Source organism: Theropithecus gelada, chromosome 9 (assembly GCF_003255815.1).
Source record: "Theropithecus gelada isolate Dixy chromosome 9, Tgel_1.0, whole genome shotgun sequence".
NCBI classification, from domain to species: domain Eukaryota; kingdom Metazoa; phylum Chordata; class Mammalia; order Primates; family Cercopithecidae; genus Theropithecus; species Theropithecus gelada.
This window is the reverse complement of record NC_037677.1, coordinates 118,810,739-118,830,371: the sequence shown is the minus strand read 5'-3', so window position 1 is coordinate 118,830,371 and position 19,633 is coordinate 118,810,739. Positions and strand designations below refer to the sequence as shown.

Sequence of the window (19,633 nt, the reverse complement as noted above, 5' to 3'; positions counted from 1 at the left end):
CAGTGGTCTCTGGCTGGAGTGCAGTGACATCTTTAACCCAGGTGATCCACTCTTAGGAATTTGACCTAAAGAATACTTACATTCATAAATATATGTAAGGACACTGATGTGGCATGCATAATGATACAAAAACATGGACACAATATAAATGCTCATCAGTACAGGGGGGAGGGTTGGTTAAACACATTCTGGCACATGGAATGCTATGCAGCCTTCAAAATGACGAAGAGCTATATTTATTGATATAAAAAGTTTACCATAACATGATGGTCACATTATAGTATTAGGGGAAAAAAAGTTTCCAAAACTGTATGCAGGATCACCACAGGTGGCTGCACAGGGTGGTACTGGGTGGCACTTCTAAAAATACAAACAGGCTGGGCGCGGTGGCTCACGCCTGTAATCCCAGCACTTTGGGAGGCCAAGGCGGGCAGATCACGAGGTCAGGAGATCGAGACCATCCTGGCTAACACAGTGAAACCCCGTCTCTACTAAAAATACAAAAAAATTAGCCAGGCGTAGTGTTGGGCACCTGTAGTCCCAGCTACTCGGAAGGCTGAGACAGGAGAATGGCGTGAACCCGGGAGGTGCAGCTTGCAGTGAGCCAAGATCGCACCACCACACTCCAGCCTGGGCGACAGAGCAAGACTCCATCTCAAAAAAAAAAAAAACAAAAAAACAAACAACAAATAAGATATTTTATAGATGGAGAAAAAGGCCATAAAATGTACAAACATTAACAGTTTCTTGGTTTGGGGGTTATAAGGTTTTTTCTTACCTGTTTTCTAATCTTTTTCACAATGGAAATATTTTACTTAATGAGAAATAAGTTTCCAAGATATAAGCTGGGCATTTCTGAGAATGTAGTCGAGGTCAGAATCTGGAGTGAGGCTAGGGGTTTGGCCTAGAGAAGCGAGCACCTGGGTAAGGGGTCATGGCTGGGCCCTGGAACGTGCTGTGACCAGGAGGCTGGACCAAGCAAAGGATGCTGGCAGTGGGAAAGAGGCAGTCCCCTGCCCTGGCTGAGGGTGCCTGGCAGGTGAGGGTCTCAGTGGCACCAGGGGCAGGCTCTGCTGGATGGATTGTGAAAGTGTAGCAGAAAGAAAACAAAGGACCTCAGAGCACAAAAGACACCATGCACCCCCCACCCTCAGAGCAGCCTGCCAGGCCAACAGCACGTGTGCGGTCCTCTCTCCTTGGAGCTGTCTGACACAGCCGAACTTCATCCACCTTGTAAATCACAGAAAACACTCCCCACCCTGTCCCCAAAAAGCTGAGGCTGCCTAAGGCCTGTCCTGTTATGGTTGGGGGTTGTCCTACTGTGAGAGGAGTAGCCTGTAGCCACCGTGCCGAGGCAGAGGGACAGTCGAGCTCTGGGCCATCAGGGGCTCTCGTCTGCCTTCCAAGTTTACAGCCCACACCACACATCCCACTGACACACATGTAACCGAAAAGACATGTCTACATCCTAATCCCTCCTACCTGTGAATACGACCTTATTTGGAAACAGGGTCTTTGCAGATGTAACTGAGGATCTTGAGATCATCTTTGATTGGGGATGGCCTAAATCCAATGCTGGTGTTCTTACAAGAAAAGAGGGAAGTCTCAAACACAGCAAGAAGGTCACGTGAAGACAGAGGCGGAGATTGGGGTGCTGCAGCTACACACCAAGGGACACCAAGGAGAGCCAGCAGCCACCAGTTGCTGGAAGAGGAATGGGACAGATTCCCACAGAGCCTCTTGGGGGAACTAACCCCACTGACACTTTGATTTTGGGCTTCTGGCTTCCAGGACAGAATAAATTTTGCTGTTTGAAGCTGCAGATGTTTGCAGTGATTTGTTAATGGCAGCCCTAGGAAATGATTGCACTTTTTTTTATATATATATACTTTAAGTTCTAGGGTACATGTGCACAATGTGCAGGTTTGTTACATATGTATACATGTGCCACGTTGGTGTGCTGCACCCATTAACTCATCATTTACATTAGGTATATCTCCTAATGCTATCCCTCCCCCCTCCCCACAATAGGCCCCGATGTGTGATGTTCCCCTTCCTGTGTCCAAGTGATCTCATTGTTCAAGTCCCACCTATGAGTAAGAACATGTGGTGTTTGGTTTTCTGTTCTTGCGATAGTTTGCTGAGAATGATGGCTTCCAGCTGCATCCATGTCCCTACAAAGGACACGAACTCATCCTTTTTTATGGCTGCATAGTATTCCATGGTGTATATGTGCCACATTTTCTTAATCCAGTCTGTCACTGATGGACATTTCGGTTGATTCCAAGTCTTTGCTATCGTGAATAGAGCTGCAATAAACATACGTGTGCATGTGTCTTTACAGCAGCATGATTTATAATCATTTGGGTATACCCCCAGTAATGGGATGGCTGGGTCAAATGGTACTTCTAGTTCTAGATCCTTGAGGAATCCCCACACTGTTTTCCACAATGGCTGAACTAGTTTACAGTCCTACCAACAGTGTAAAAGTGTTCCTATTTCTCCACATCCTCTCCAGCACCTGTTGTTTCCTGACTTTTTAATGATTGCCATTCTAACTGGTGTGAGATGGTATCTCATTGTGGTTTTGATTTGCATTTCTCTGATGGCGAGATGATCGTACCTTTCTACCCACTAACTCCCCTCATCCACCCAGCCTTCAACCTGGCAGCCCTAAGCAAGTCAGCAGCAATGAAGCGATCTAATGCCAGGCACACTGCTAGTTTAATCTCCATAGTGGCCTAATTACCTGCTGCCCACTGGCAATTGCTCACCCTTTTCCCAATCCTTTCTTTAGATGGGAATGGGGGTTTCAGGATTGACCTTCACACACCAAAGAATTGAACAGAAAGAGTGGCAGTCTATTAGTTCCTTGACTCAATAAAAGGAAATAGATTTGCTTCCTCAAGTCAAAGAGGTTTTGTAAAAACCAAATCTCAGCTAGTCCAATGCATTCACTTAGTTATTTCAGTAGCAAGTCAGTATTTCTCATTAGCTTCATCCTACAAATGCAGCCACGATAAGAAAGGAAATGTTATTTAAGTCTATGGACAAAGAAATGAGCCCAGACAGAGAAGAACACGAAGCCAAATCTGATATTTGACAAAGGTGAGAAAAGACTCAACCCTTCCCAGAAAATAAATTCGAGACATATTTATTGCCAAGATCCAAAGAAAAAAATTTATTTACAATAGAGAATTTTCTTTGAAACATGCATTTCTTGTGTTTTAAAAAACAAATCAGCAAATGCAGATCAAGTTTACACTCCTTAAGGCAAGAGTCCCTATGCACGCTGTACATGTTCATATTAAATCCAAAAGCTGCTCACCCTGGGAACTTGTGTACAAAGGGCAAGGCCAAGGTCAGCAATGTGTCTTTTATTAGAGAATCAGACAATCTCCCTGATACAGGAACTCTGAGGTCAACTTGCTATGAATTATACTAGGAAAATGCAAACCAATAGCAAGAAATTCTGATAGTCTCCTTAGTACTGCATACAATCAAATCAACTTTATTTAGAAAGGAAATACAGTAGTGCATACGAAAAAGTGAAAACAGAACCTGTCCATGGAACTGGAGGAACAGCAGTGTGCCGACGGTCATATTGCACGCAACAGTTAAGTCCAAAACATTCGGTTCAGAGTTAGCTCTTCCCCATTTTGGCAATCAGTTCATCACAAATCTTGGTGAGTTCTTCTATTTCTTTGTTCTGCAAGTGTAGACAAGAAAGAAGTTGCTGATGTTTGAAATCTGGCCAATCAGAATGCTCATGGGGCTTTTTGGGGAGATGGGGGTCCACCAGGCCCCCTTGGTCCCACTGAAGTTATCTAAAGCAGTGAGACAAATGACTTGGAGCCAAATGATCCAAGTATACATCCCGGCTCTAGCTGTGTGATCTTCCACAAGTTACACAACCTCTCTGAGCCTTGGTGTCTTTAACTCTAGAACGTAGGTGATAACATGTTTCTTTCTGAGAAGTAAATGAGGTGATAAATGTACACTTTCCTGGCAGTGACCAGCACAGAGTGAAGGACTAACTAGTCTGGTTCATTTCCCTTTATCTGCCTATGAAGGATGTGATCTGAGGTGAGGAGGTCTGGGGTAAAGCCCTCCATGGTTTGAGACACAGCATAAGGAGGGTTACGCAGTTCTGTGTGAATGGGATCGCTTGCATTGCTTAGAGGCACGCCAAATAGGTGGTACTGGGGCTACAGGGTCAGCACGAGGGGTGGGGGCAGATGCAAGTTGGCTTTACGGTGATTCTCCCACCACACCTTGCCTGTCTAATCAAGGGAACCAACCACAGATTTGTCTAGCACAGATGATCCTACACTGTCCATCTTCTCAGAAAGTGAGGGAATCCAGCGGGACGATCCCTCCATCACGGACGGTGTGGCTTTGCTTTCAGATAGGTTACATGCTGGCTCTGATGCTGATCAAGTTCCACAGCACAGGCCGGGCGCGGTGGCTCACGCCTGTAATCCCAGCACTTCGCGAGGCCAAGGCGGGCAGATCATAAGGTCAGGAGATTGAGACCATCCTGGCTAACACGGGTCTTTAGAAACCCCATCTCTACTAAAAATACAAAAAATTAGCCAGCCATGGTGGCAGGTACCTGTAGTCCCAGCTACTCGGGAGGCTGAGGCAGGGGAATGGTGTGAATCCGGGAGGCGGAGCTTGCAGTGAGCCGAGATCGTGCCACTGCACTCCAGCCTGGGTGACAGAGTGAGACTCCGTTTCAAGAATAAAAAATAAAAAAATAAAGTTCAACAGCACGACCAATCTCCAATGGCCTTCTCCAGGGGGGCTGAATCGCTCCAGCATACTGGGTATGTTTGGCAGCCTGCTTTCCTTGAGATTCCCGTGGAAGGTGAGTCTTCACCAAAAGCCTGTGCCTGAGGCTGTGGAGAGCCCTTCCCTGAAAACCTCAGAACTCCTGAGATATGTTCCAGCCCAGACCCACATGCCCTCTGTTCCTAGAACTCCTGGTGTCACTCATCATTGTGTCAGTGCTGGGGAAACAGTGGCTCTCCTCAGTGGAGGGGAAGTTACGGTCCTTCCAGCAGCAGTCCCTGCTGTGGGAGAAGCCTGCCTCGAACATAACCCTGGCCCACCTCCTGGCTCGAATTTGCATCTGAGGTCAACAACTCAAGAGAGGCGCTGAAAGGCCAGCTGGACGATGGGGCTCTGAATGGGGTACAGCATTGACCACTAATCTTAAAATTACTATTATTGGCTAAAATACTATTATTGGCTCATGCCTGCAATCCCAGCACTTTGGGAGGCTAAGGCAGGTGGATTACCTGAGGTCAGGAGTTCAAGACCAGCCTGGCCAACATGGTGAAACCCTGTCACTACTAAAAATACAAAAAATTAGCTGAGTGTAGTGGCACACACCTGTAATCCCAGCTACTAAGGAAGCTGAGGCAGGAGAATTGCTTGAACCTGGGAGGTGGAGGTTGCAGTGAGCCGAGATCGTGCCACTGCGCTCCAGCCTAGGTAACAGAGACAGACTTCATCTCAAAAGAAAAAAAAAAAAATACTATCATTGCCACTATGGCCCCTGCTGGGGCTGCTATCGGTGACTCTCCATCTCCTTGGAGTGCTCACCACGTGCTGATCACCATGCTAAACACACCCCGGGGACTCTGGCCTCCCCTGCTTCCCTCAACAGTGCCTTCAAGGAAGCCAGTATTATCCTCATTTTTCAGTGAGGAAATGGAGGCTCAGAGAAGTTAGGGTTGTGTATAAGGTCACACAGCCAGTCAGATGTGGCACGCCTGGAACACAAATTCAGGTTGACCCAGCTCCTATATGGCTTTGCCATTATAATTGCTAAACATCATGTACAGTGACTGACGGCTGAGAGGCATCGGCAGACCCATGAGAAAGTGATTTCTGGAGGTTTTCCAGGCTCCCTCTTGGCATCATCAGCCACCACGAAGCAAACTGCCCCAGCATAAAGCTCAACTCATGGAGCAAAAGCCTTTACAAAGCGCTGATTGGGTGAAATGCCCAGCGCCTCCACGCAAGAACTGCCTGGGTGGATCCTGTTTCTGAATCTCTTTAAGACGGGACTGGCCCCTAGATATCACTTAGGTCTTTCAGGGAAGAACCTGTGTGATTCATTCATTCCTCTCAAAGTTTAGTTTAAGATAACGCAATTTAAACACAGGACACGGGGGAACCATCTCAAACACACACATTGCTACATTTCTCACCAAGAGACATTTTATGTTCAACTGCTGCAATAGCCACAATGACTGTGAAGTACGGTTTTTCTTTCTTTATTTTGGAGACGGGGTCTTGCGCTGTTGCCCAGGCTGCAATGCAGTTGGCTACTTACAGGCACAATCACAGCGCGCTGCAGCCTCGAACTTCTGGGCTCCAGCAGTCCTCCCACCCCAGCCTCCCAAGTAGCTGGGACCACAGGCGCATGCCAACACGCCCGGCTTCTAATATGATCTTCATTTTAATGAAACATTCCATTTTTCAAGTCACCAAATATGCCACACATGGATTATCAACATACAATGAATAAAAAATGCACACTCAACACTAAAACCATAATAATACTCAATAAATACTGGGTGGGTTCTCACTCATAGGTGGGAATTGAACAATGAGATCACTTGGACACAGGAAGAGGAACATCACACACCGGGTCCTATTGTGGGGAGGGGGGAGGGGGGAGGGATAGCATTAGGAGATATACCTAATGTAAATGACAAGTTAATGGGTGCAGCACACCAACATGACACATGGATACATATGTAACAAACCAGCACGTTGTGCACATGTACCCTAGAACTTAAAGTATAATAAAAAAAATAAATAAATACATAAATATATAAATACTGGGTAAGTGAGCAAAAACTTGCACTTGACAGTTGTGACCACACATCTCGTTCTGACTATACTACTAAGAGCAATCATCAGAGCCTACAAAACAGAGGTGGCTGAATATATGCATATTCCAGACTATTTTTTAAATGCAATTTTGATATTAAACTGTCTAGTAGCCATCTGTCTTTTTCATCCTAAGAAGAAAGGTAAAGAATTAAATTAATGTCACACCTATAATCCCAACACTTTGGGAGGCCGAGACAGGAGGACTGCTTGAGCCCAGAAGTTTAAGACCAGCCTGGGCAACAAAGTGAGACCCTGTCTCTACAAAAACAAAAATAAAAAAAATTAGGCTGGTAGGGGGCACTGTGGTCTCAGCTACTCAGGAGGTTGAGGCGGGAGGATCACTTGAGCCCAGGTGGTGGAGGGTGCAGTGAGCCATGACGGCACCACCGCACTCCAGCCTGGGCAACAGACAAAGACCCTGCCTCAAAAAAAAAAAAAAAAAAAAGGAAAAGAACGATCTGTAACATGGTAACCAGGAACATCCTGTAGGGCACAGAGCCTAGTGGAGACTGGGTGAGTATCAGATTTGGACCTCAGGGAAATCCATCTGCCCAATGATACAGGCTTCAAATTTTCACGGCTAGAGGGAACCTAGACACTGAGGTAGGGGGCAAGGCTTGCCCAGGGCCATGACAGATGGTGCAGTGGGGCCAGGAACCCTGTTTCTTGCTCCCCAGGGCTCTTTCCCCAACATCACTAAGGTAGAGGGAGGGCTGGCACCTGCCCAGAGCAGAGATCACCACTGCTTGGCCCAAATGCCCCTCAAGACCACTACCAACCACAGTGGGCAAAGGAGGACAGTCAATCCCCTGGGGCTGGCTGGGCACTCCTGGGGTAGTAGAGGCCTGGGGTAGTAGAGGTAGGGAGGCACATGGATTCCTGATGCCAACAAAGGATGCCCTATCACTGCCTATCAAGGCCCAAAATGCGTAAGTAGTGCTGCTAACCCAGGCTGCTGGGCTCGTGGATGACCATGCAGGGGGACCCCAAGGCTCAGGAAATTGACTGGAAGGAGGCTGCACATCTGGAAATCCTCTTCTTGAGAAACACATCCAAGGAGGGAGGCTGGCCCTCACCCACACACGCAGACTCAACAGCCCAATGCTCAGAGGGCCCTGCTGGGCTGAGGGAACTTCTTATCTGGACACCCAGGGAGACAGACAGTGCTCACAGTGGACGACGGGTGCCAGATCCAAAAGCAGGAAACCTGGGCACAAGCTGAGTGTCCTCGGGAAGATCACCCCTGTCCCTAGAGGCCCCCTGGGCGCCCTTCCAGTCCTGGCACTGCCCTTGTTCTGCATCAGCTGGCCGTCGCTGCCAGGGCCTGGTGGGCACCCCATCCACTCACCAGTAAACATGCTGGATCCAGGGGTTCAAGGGCTATGCCTAACACATTGTAGGCGCTTAATAAATATCCAACAAACGAATGAATGTTGGAAAGGAATGAAAATGGCAGTAAACACACATGGAGGCTGCAATTCCAGGAATGGTGGAGAGGAAGCTGGTCTCAGGGCTGGCATGAAATTGGAACTTCTAGAAGGAGCCAAGGGTGTGCGCATGAAGCATGAACTCGTCTCCAGGAGCAGCAGCGGCCAGGGATGCCCAGCCTGTCTATCTGGACTGGCCAGCAGCACAGACAGCAGCAGCCCGGCCCACCTGGAGGCCACACCCATCCCGTTACCTTCTGCTCCAGCGTCCTTTCCAGGGCATCCACTCGCAGCTGCTCCTTCCGTAGGCTGGCCTGGTGGGCGGCTTGCTCCTGCTGGGCCTTGCCTCGAACCTGAGCGATCTCAGCATTGGCCCTGCGGAGACAGGGAGCTCAGAATTATCATTCTTTTTTGTGGATCACTAGAGACACCTCCTGCTTCCCAGCTCCAGGCAGGGAGAGTGGCCTGGTCTGGCTCCAGCTCCCACCAACTAGAGCTGGAGCACAGGAGCCCATAAGAATACCAAACCCAATTCCATTGCTATGAGGCCAAGGTGCCGGGGCACCCCGGACATTGCAACGTGCATCCTCCACTGATTAAATGATGCTAACTGTGTGTGCCTTCTCACGAGTCTTACTGAAACACACACTGGGATGACTCCCCCTCTCCAAGCTAATGTCACAGGTGCTGCCAGAGGTCCCAGCCTGCCTGGGTAAGGGCTGCTGGGAGGCCCCTGGGAGCCACCCCCAGTGGCTAATGTTACCTGTCCAGTTTCTCCTCTGCATGCACCTTCAGGGCCTGGTACCTCTGCTCCTCCTTCTTCACTCGGGACAGGTACTCCTGTGCACACCTCTTCAGCACCTCTTCATTCTGACACGGCAGGACAGAGGACAGGCATCAAGCCCACGAGAACAAATGCCCGGGAATGGTGGAAACCTCCATGAACTCTCGGATGCGGGTGTAACTCCAGGCAGCCAAGGCTGCCTCCCCAGCCTGCATGGACCCCCTCCTTGCAGGTGGCTCAAGACCGACTTCCGGAACCCCACCCCCACCCAGTGCTCCCCGCAATCTCTCCCAACCAGATCCTCCTCCTCCATCGTCCCCAAACTCAGCCCCACCTTGCGGAAGCCTTCCAGGACCTCCTTCATCTTCTCATATCTCCTGAAGAGGTCGGCCAGAGACTTCTCCACGGAGTTCAGGTCAGCCAGGGCTTGCTCCTTCTCCAGAACCAGCTGCTGCACCGTCTGGTGGGAGACTGACTTCTCTCGCTGTTCGTCCTCTGGCAGGAGAGACCAGGAACAAAATGATGGAGCCCAGAAAGTCGAAACTGGGTCTCTGGGGCCAGCCAAGGCCTCAGATGCAACTCAGCCTCACCGGCGGGGACACCTCAAACCCCAGCTTTTCCTTGGGACGAACCCACGCCCCAGAGCCCTCCCAGACTGTCTCTAACAGAACAAAACCCAGCGCCCCGGCTTCCCAGACCCGGGCCTGTGCAGCCTCGCGTGAGGAAGAAATGAGCCATCACTATTCCTTAACCTGACCAGCGCAGCCCCTACACAGGTCCATATTGGTGTCCCTGGTGATTCCATGTGGTTGCTGACAGCAAGCAGACAGATCCATAAAGTAAAAAAGAAGACATCGCTAGCGAACTTTGTGTGGGGACGATTAAAGGGTGTGAGGTCTGGGCTGTGAGGGGTGGGCTCTCCTACGTATCAGGACAGAGAGGAGGTCTTTGGAGATCCTTAACACATCTGGAAACCCAGAGCCCAAAAATCCATCTCCTCTGAAATTCCATTCACACAGGCACAGATAGCGTCTGCGATACAGCAAGTGTCATAACTCCAAGAAACATGGAGCTATTTCCATCAAGGTTAGTTTCTCAGTGATGTACAATGTAATTCAATGTCGGCCCAGTTCCGAGTGGCTGATCCTGGTGAGAGGCACCATTGTCCTCTGCCCCACCTCTCTGGCCCGTGGCCATCCCAAGCTAATCATCTGCACCAAATATCTAGAAAATATGTATTTTTAGATTTGGGGCACATACGCAGGTTGTACATGGCCATACTGTGTGACTGACGCTGGGGTATGGGCTTCTAATGAGCCTGTCACCCAGGTACTGAGCATAGTACCTGAAAGGCAGTTTTTCAACCCTTGTCCCCCTTCCTCCCGCCCCCACTGTGAACTCCCCAGTGTCTTCTGTTCCCATCTTCGTGTGTGTACCCAATGGGTAGCTCCCTCTTATAAACGAGAATGCACAATGTTTGGTGCTCTATTTCTGCATTAATTCCCTGAGGACAATGGCCTTCAGCTGTGTCCATGCTGGTACAAAGGACATGGCTTTGCTCTTTTTTATGGCTGCTTAAAAATTCATTTCTACACTTATGGGAAAGACCTTCTCTGACTACTCTACACAAAACACCCATCTGTCCTCTGTGTGGATCCATCCCTGGCCCAGGCGTGTGAGGAACCATTTGCTCTCTTGGTGACAGCAGAGGGGGTAAGGGAGAAGCGCCCACTCAGAGCTCCCGGGGAAGGAGCTTAGCAGACCCGTCTTTCTGCCAGGCCCTGGTCACCGGGGAGGGGGCTGCCCGCCACCTGGAATGACTCCGAGGGCTGGCTGCTGCAGACAGATCACATCTGGAAATCACAGAACAGCGGCCGCCAGCGCTGACTAGACCCTTCCCTGCGGTGGGCGCCCTGCTGACTGCTCTAGGTGTTGACTGTCCCTAAGCCAGCACTCAGCAGCCAGACCGAGCTTCCTAATGTGCACACCAGACCACCTCACTCCTGCTCAGAGTCCCCCGGTGACCTCCCTCTGCAATGGAAATAACATGCTCTGCCCTGTATCCTTCCTGGCCCCTCCGCTCCAGCCATGAAGGCCTCCAACGCCCCGGGCTTCCAGGCTTCCCCAACATTTTGCTCAGGGCTCTGATCCCGTGTCACCTCCCCAGAGGTGCTGGAAATGGCTCCTCTTCCTCTAGAGTCCTTTATTTTCCTCTTTGCAGCGGCAGCCACCCCTTATATCAGATGTGTGCACGCATGCGTGCACGTGTGTGCATGTGTGCCTGTGCTAGTGTATCGGCGGCTCATCTCCCTGATGAATGCACGCTCTGTGAGGGCAGGCACCAGAGTCTGTTTTGTCCACTTGCTCTGCCCCAGGGCCTAGGACACTGCCGGGCGTAGAAGATGTTTTGATACATGTCCATGTGACGAGTGAACGACTTAGAGCATCACAACCACCTGGGCAGCTTTTCTTACCCTCATTTTACAGAAGGTGAAACAGAGGGTTTGAGAAGCTAAGTCACTGTTCACTGAGAAAATGACAGAGCCCGAACCCAAGCCTGAAGCTGTGATCATAACCACGTCTCTCCACGGGCCCCTTGTAATGACAGACCTTGTAGGATGCAGCTCCCTTAGTGGCAGGGAGATTTTGTGTGAGTTCTTTTCCCTTAGGTTCTGGACAGATCTGCATCTTGCCACACCCCAGAACTAGGCACACTGTTACCGTGTGCTGCGGTCATTTCCTCAGTTTCAGCTCTGGTCCTGACATAAGCTTGCTCTAAAGTTCTGACCTCTTGGGGTCCCAGTGCGTCATTTCCAACAACTCTCCCATGTGAGCATGGATTTATTCAGCTGAAAGGCTTGTTCACATGCAGGCTGCTACACCTCACCCCACGGCGTGAGATTAGGAGGTCTGGGGTGGGGCAGAAAGTATGCACAGGTCACAAGTTCCCGAGTGACACAGATGCTGCTGGGGCAGGGACCCTGCTTGGAGAACCACTGGCCCTGAAGATGCCGAATGTCCCTCCCACCTGCCTCTGCAATCATGGGACTCCTAGAGCTCTCACTACCAGCAGCCCAGAGCTGCCCAGGCCAGTGGCTAGGAGCCTCTGGAGTCTGACGGCCTGGGTTCGAGACCTCACTCTGACACTTCCCATATGCGAGATCTTGAGCAGGGTTTTAAATTCTGAGTCTCAGCCTCCTTGTCTAAAATAGGGGAAAAGAGTATTTATATCTCTTTGCATTTGCAGATTAAATGAGAAACTGTACATAAAGCCCTCAAGAAGGAGGAAGAGTCCCCTATTAGTAACCCATTATTAAGAGCCTCATTGTCCATAATAAACTCTGTAACCCCTGGAATCAGTGCAACAGTGTCACAGTGGCTTGCGAAGAGGGAGCTTTTTAACACAGAGATGAGAATCATCAGCAACCTGCTTGCTCCACCCACATTCCTAAAAAAAAAGGGCCTTTCAACATGTCTCTACTAATCAAACGCTTGTTTTTATTCTTTGAATTTTGGCTGCTTCCTTAGTTCCCAGCATGCTCTATGGTGTATATTCTGGGCTGATTTGAGCCCATGTGTATGTTTCACCTGCCCTGGTAAAGGAGCTGTTTACCAAACCAAGTCCATCTGATTTCCTGGATCCAAGACTTTGCCTGCCTCAGGTTTCCTTTCCTCTTCCCTTTTAAAAATAGAATTACCCTGTTCCCAGGAGACAGAGGAGGCAAGAATGCTTCACAAATCTTTCTGTACATGACAAATGCAGTTAGGTTCTTGAACTCAGGAGAAAGACGCCCTACACTCAACAACAGAACAATGCTCCTGAAGACCTGCCTGGCTTTTTCAGGCAAAACATTATGAAATCATGTGGGGAATGCAGCAATACACAAAGCAAAAATAACAAAACAGAAAAACAAACAAACAAAGGGTTGCGATGGGCAGGTGTCAAATTAGGGGGAAAAGCATTTACTTACCAGGCTTGCCTGTTTGTTTTGCAAGCAAAGGGCAAGAAGCAACAGAAAATGGAAGCAAAACAGATAATCAGGGCAGTTGTTAGAAAAGCAGAAAGAAATCAATTGCAACAACCTGGAATGCAGAAAGCACAGAAGTCTCTTTTCGTTCTGAATTCTGAATAGTCACTATTTGAGCTTAACAAGACAGATCCTCTCCAGTAACATTTGATGCGAATGAATAACAATGGCAGGACTGATGTCACACTGGTGTGGAGCATCTGCAAAAGCTGAATGGAGCAGAGCCAGGAAGAGCTAGCACATGTGGGCCAGAGCTGGTTTGACTTCAAAATACAACTACAGTCACGGTGGTCCTGAACTGCCAATCTCTCTGGACCTGAGTTTCCTCTTTCGCGAGGGATGCTGGTTAGGTCAGTGAAAATGGAAAGAAAAGCATGGAACAAAAATGGGCCTCCTGGGCATGTGGCCAAGCATGGAGAGACCCTGACCTGAACCATGCCACAAAGGCGGCACGTCCTTCCCACAGCTACAGTGAGTCCCAGTCATGCCTCAGCCCCCTGCCGTCTTCTGCAAGGACACAAGGACCTTGAAATCTATGGTGACTTTAGTCAATGACCTGCAACAGTGGCTGAATGACCACCACAGGCCTGCCACCTTTCTGATGAAAAAGCCTTGGAATGACAAAGAGGACGGCCAATGGGTGAATGAGGATGGGGATCCGGGAACAGACAGACAGTGAGATGCCCCTCTGTGGCTGCTCCCAGCCAGGGACACTGGAGGAGTCTCACGGGGCCACCCAGAGAGTAGCCCAAGGACAGGAAAATGCTCTAAGGGATTGTGTGTACAGCTCTTGAAGACAAGGCCCTTAGGCCAAACATATCAGGTCTGGGAGCAGGGGTGGGGATGGGGGGTGATGGGTAGCCCTAATCCCTGCAGCCAGGGTGACAGGAAGGCAGGTGGCACTCTCTCCAGGGCTTGGCGGGAACTCACACTGCCTAGGATTGAAAAGGTCCTCACTGCTGTCACCTGCAGATATTCCTTGAGGAAACCGTGGGAGTCATCTTTCTGTCATGACAAGGACAGAACATTTATGCCAACTAGAGAAATTCTCCACTTTTAATTTTCTTTTTTTTTTTTTTTTTTGTTGAGACGGAGTCTCGCTCTGTCTCCCGGGCTGGAGTGCAGTGGCCGGATCTCAGCTCACTGCAAGCTCCGCCTCCCGGGTTCACGCCATTCTCCTGCCTCAGCCTCCCGAGTAGCTGGGACTACAGGCGCCGCCACCTCGCCCGGCTAGTTTTTTGTATTTTTTAGTAGAGACGGGGTTTCACCTTGTTAGCCAGGATGGTCTCGATCTCCTGACCTCGTGATCCACCCGTCTCGGCCTCCCAAAGTGCTGGGATTACAGGCTTGAGCCACCGCGCCCGGCCCACTTTTAATTTTCAAGAGGGAATGTCTGTTTATATCAACTTCACTAGCCGAGCAATAAAAGATGGCTTGGGTAGCCTTCCCTCAGGAGCAAAAGCTCACACCCCTTCCCCCGCATTTCAACATTTATCAAAATGTCATCACCAAGGGCGAAAAGAAGTGTACGGCTCTGAGATGGAGCGGGATGTTTCCAGATGAGCCATGGAGGGCCTGAGCGATGTTCTCAAATCGCAAGACTCCCGGAGGCCAAAAAGTTGTGTTCTACTTGCCAAACACCGCATAAGGAAGACATCAATCCCTCAGCCTGACCATTTTTGCCAGCATTTTCAACTCCAAGAGCTTTTTCTTTATCTTATCCATATGTGTTCATAAATTCTTATACCAATTTAATAAAGAAGTTTCACTTTGATAGAAAGCATGCACCATGAGGCTAAACCTGAATGGGCTTCTTTTCTGGGTGAAATGAACTTTGTTACAATAAATCAAAAGTGAAGCTCCTTTGAATGGAAAGCACTCAATTGCTGGCCTCTTCACCATTCCTGAGGCTACTATTATATTCATCTTGGGACAAGCTAGAGGTGTGATGTGACTCACACATCCATATATTTGGGGCTGAGGGCCAGGTGCCAGCACAGTGTCAAGTTTGGACAAATAAAGTGTGGTCTGCAGTGACCTGGAGTTTTTACTCCATATATCCTTAGAAGAAAAAAAAAACTGCTTATCGGGTCGGGCGCAGTGGCTCACGCCTGCAATCCCAGAGCTTTGGGAGGCAGAGGCAGGTGGATCACTTAAGGTCAGGAGTTCAACACCAGCCTGGCCAAAATGGTGAAACCCCGTCTCTACTAAAAATACAAAAATTAGCCGGGCATGATGGCAGGTGCCTGTAATCCCAGCTACTCAGGAGGCTGAGGCAGGAGAATCACTTGAACCCGGGGGGTGGAGGTTGCAGTGAGCCGAGATCACGCCATTGTGCTCCAGCCTGGGCGACAGAATGAGACTCCATCTCAAACAACAACAACAACAAAACCGGTTATCATGGGCTGGGCATGGTAGCTCACACCTGTAATCCCAGCATGTTGGGCGACCAAGGCAGGAGGATCGCTGAACCCCAGAAGTTTGAGACCAGCCTGGGCAACATAGCAAGACCTCATCCCCAAACAAACAAACAGTGGATTATCATAAACCTAAGCAAATAAATAAATAAATAAATAAAAGCATCCCACAGCCCCAGTCATAATATGATTTCTGAATAGTGACCATTAGCGTAAAAACTTGGGCTTGGAACTTCTGAAAGATCTTTTCTCATTATTTAAAAAAAGAAAAGAAAAGAAAAAAAGGCCCAGGCGTGTGTAGCTTATAACTTGAGGCCTTCTTTTATTGTGGACCACAGCAAATTTGTCAGTACTGGCTGCCAGGGACGCTGCGTTAAGAAGGATTCCAAGGCAGTGTCTGATCTCAGTGAGAAACAGTGCTGGGGTCAGTGAACAGGGCCTGTCGTGGTCACGGGAAGAAGGGGGCGGACAATCACACCATGGCCCACCGTCCTTGTCCTTGGGTCCTTGAGGAAAGGCTGACTCGGGTACTTTGTCATTTGAGTCTAAACTAAGTTAGGGTCTAGGGATTTGATTCCTATTCTCTCCCACAAGCAAAAAGAAAAAAATCCCCCAAATATCCCAACCAAAAGGAATCTCTTTCCCCACGAGGTGGAGAGTCCTTGGCTGGGTCAGATGGTAGCTGGCAGGTGACTGCCATGGCTTCCCAGGCGTGTGAATAATGCTACGGCACAGTCCGGGGGGCATTTCCAAGAAGCCCCAGGGTCTCGGTCCTGTGGCAAAGCCATATTTTCTGGAATGCTCTGGTCCCTCCCTGAAAGACTTCACGCTCTACCAGAAACCCACTCTGAACCTCCTATCTTCCAAGGCTTCCACATAGTTCAGAAACGTCAGGGCCGGCCTGAGCCCCCGCAGGTCAGGACACCTACCTATCATCTGAGCGATGGTCTTCTCATACTCGGCCACTATTTTCCTATAAGAGAAGTAAAGACACGTTGGAGTCATGACAACAGAATGGTTTCCCATCTCACACAGCTGGGCGCCACAGCCTGGCCCATGTGCAGCGGGGTCCTGACTTTCAGGGTCACCTTCAATGTCAGTCCTCGCCCTGCACGCTCATTTTCCTGGTGCATGACTCTAAATATGCCACCCCCTTGTGCAAAGCCTTCAACACCCCTCACTGCCCACTAAGAAAAAAGTCAAACCAGGTAGAGTGGTGCATGCCTGTAGTCCCAGGTACTGAGAAGGCTGAGGCAGGTGGATTGCTTAAGGCTAGGAGTTTGAAACCACCTTGGACAACAGAACCAGGTCCTGCCTATACAAAAATGAAAAAAAAATTAATGAGGCATGGTGGTGTGCACTTGTACTCCTAGCTACTCAAGAGGCTAAGACAGAAGGTTTGCCTGAGTCCAAGAGTTCGAGACTAGCCTGGGCAACATGGTGAAACACCGTCCGTACAAAAAATACAAAAATTAACCAGGTGTGGTGGTCTGCGTCTGTGGTCCTAGCTACTCAAGGGACTAATGTGGGAGGATCACCTGAGCCCAGGAGTCTGAGGCTGCAGTGAGCTATGATCACACCACTGTACTCCAGCGTGGGCAACAGAGCGAGATTCCATCTCCAAAAAAATTTTAAAATTAAAAATAAAGCCAAACCTCCAGTCCGACAATGGAGGTCTTTGCAACCCGGGCCCAACCTCCCTCATCCATCTTACCTCCTTCCACGCCATGTCATGAACACAGTGGCTCAATAAGAACAAATGATTTCTTGTTTGCTCTCGGCCTTCTCATCCCCATGCCTCTGCCCATGTTATTCACTTTCTCTCGATTTCTACCCCCCACAGTCTGTTTCTCAAGGTCCAATTCAAATGTCATCTCCTTCAAGAAGCCTTCCTTGATTTCTCCTTGGAACCCTATCACCTTTTATCTGCATCTTCTTCCAAAGCATCTCATGCATCTGGCATCATTGAACATAAGTCTTATCTCCTATTGACCCAGAGTAAACTTCCTGGGAAGCCTCAACAGACAAAAGCTGCACAAAAGCACTAAGACTCCCTGTTTGTCATACTGCCTCCCAGCTGTCCCCACATGGAAGAACCGATGTGTGAAGAAGTCCTTCCTCCAAAGCCAATCTGCTGGAAGAAACTTCTCAAAAAGAATCAGGAGTTCATCTACATTATCCAATAATTATTCCCCACAAGAGAACCAAGAGCGGGTAACTGTTGAAGATCCAGGACCCTAATGACAGAAGACCATAGAGACCCCCACCCCAGTCAGGAGGCCTGGGCTCCCGCTGAGCTTGCCCCTCCCCGCTGTGTGATCCTGAGCACGACATTCACTGAAGTTGCAGGTGCTCTGCTTACTCCTTGGTACAGCAAGGATTTTCCTAGACCCCACCTTTCGGGGCTGTATGGCAAATTCAATAAGGGTAAAAGGAATAATGAAAGTAGAATGCATTCTGCAAAGTCTAATGCTGGGTGCCTGTCCTTGGCTGCTCAACCTTGGTCCCAAGGTCAGTGTCTCACCCCAGAATGGACTCCCAAGAAAGGTAACCACGAGATGAGCCCCCGAGGGTTCTTACCGAATCCTACACAGAAGCACTTCTGTGTTTCCTGTCATTAAACAACACCTCCTTGTATCTCAGAATCACAAAGCTGTGACAGATCTTTGAGGCTGCTCTGTCTAAACCCATCACTGCTGAGGACACAAGGAGGTAAGGGATGTGTCCTTTTGGAAGCGTGGAGAGACCAGGGACCTGAAAATACCTTAGCTGTGCTGTCTTTTCACTTTACCCTCACAATGACCCTAAGAGGCAGTGCCCTCACTGTTCCCAGCATGACTGATGAAGACACTGGGGTGGGGTAAGAGTGATTCAGAAACTCTTCCAGGATCCCAAGGCTGCCAAGTGGCAGAGCCCAGATGTGAATCCGAGCATCAGACTCTGCAGCCTTTGTTCACAATCCTTCTGCTCTACTCTGTTGAGGTATTGTTATTTACCCCCATTTTCAAGTTAATAAGCAAAGTGAGGCACAGAGTTAAGTAAGACGCCCCGGAGTGGCTGGGAAGCAGAGCCTGGTTTTCACCTAGTCTAGCTCCAGAGGCTGACGGGCTGACGTTCGGGCTATCAACCGCCGGCACATCTGCGCCAGCTGGTGACAACTTGAAATCCTACCACATCAGCTAGTAAATGGCACCTCCTGGGGACCCCTCAGTGGCACGACTTCTCAAACCACAAACAAGCACTCTCCGGGCACCAAGAAGGCAAAGCACCTAGGAGGCGAAAGAAATTAGAGACAGCACTTGCAGCCTTCCCGGGTGCCGTGCCTCATTTTCAGTGCACGTGAAAAAATTAGAGCCACCCATGCCCCCCAGATAAGAGACAAAACAAAGAGGTTTAAAAATAACGCAAATGCAGGGCTTTTGTTTGAATGTGAAACAGTACACTAGGCTCAGTGTCCAGAGGTGGCCACAGGGGACCATCAGCAGAAAGAAGGAACAAACAGGAGAATTTTCAGGAAGATCCTACCATGACCTAGAAAACGAGATATGATTACCTACAGTTCGCTTTCTTCTTAAAATGGTAGCCAGGAATGCAATTGATTTTGATAATAAACTAGTATCGGGGCTGGGTGTAATAGCTCCCGCCTGTAAATCCAGCACTTTGGGAGGCCAAGGCGGGCGGATCACCTAAGGTCAGGAGTTCAAGACCAGCCTGGCCAACATGTTAAAACCCCATCTCTACTAAAAATACAAAAAAATTAGCCGGGCATGGTGGTAGGTGCCTGTAATCCCAGTTACTTGAGAGGCCGAGGCAGGAGAATCGCTTGAACCCGGGAGACGGAGGTTACAGTGAGCCAAGATTGCGCCACTGCACTCCAGCCTAAACAACAAGAGCGAAACTCTATCTCAAAAACAAAACAAAACAAAACAAAACTAGTTATCTGCCATTATACTCACGTACACTATAGATGGTGGCTATATTTCTATTACAATATACCACAATGAAAATAAATCATTTAAGCTAAAGTCAGGAAACATCCTAAATGTTTGTCCACAGAGACTGTTT

General features: G+C 49.1%; 1 protein-coding gene across 7 annotated transcripts in view; it reads right to left on the bottom strand.

The window, feature by feature from the left end:
- Window positions 1-3,153: 3,153 nt before the first annotated feature.
- The window catches only part of TACC2 (transforming acidic coiled-coil containing protein 2), a 265,537-nt gene continuing 249,057 nt past the window's right edge, over window positions 3,154-19,633 (bottom strand). For 3 of the 7 annotated variants that reach the window (XM_025396296.1, XM_025396297.1, XM_025396299.1), the window contains 5 exons: window positions 16,498-16,541; window positions 9,458-9,618; window positions 9,103-9,209; window positions 8,594-8,714; window positions 3,154-3,709 (listed from right to left, as the gene is read on the bottom strand). In XM_025396296.1, coding sequence (XP_025252081.1) covers window positions 3,644-3,709; window positions 8,594-8,714; window positions 9,103-9,209; window positions 9,458-9,618; window positions 16,498-16,541 — 499 coding nt within the window. In that variant the 3' untranslated portion in view covers window positions 3,154-3,643. Of the gene's footprint in view, window positions 3,710-8,593; window positions 8,715-9,102; window positions 9,210-9,457; window positions 9,619-13,094; window positions 13,104-16,497; window positions 16,542-19,633 lie in introns of all 7 variants that reach the window. The other 4 variants (XM_025396301.1, XM_025396298.1, XM_025396300.1 and 1 more) reach the window with 2 other exon arrangements.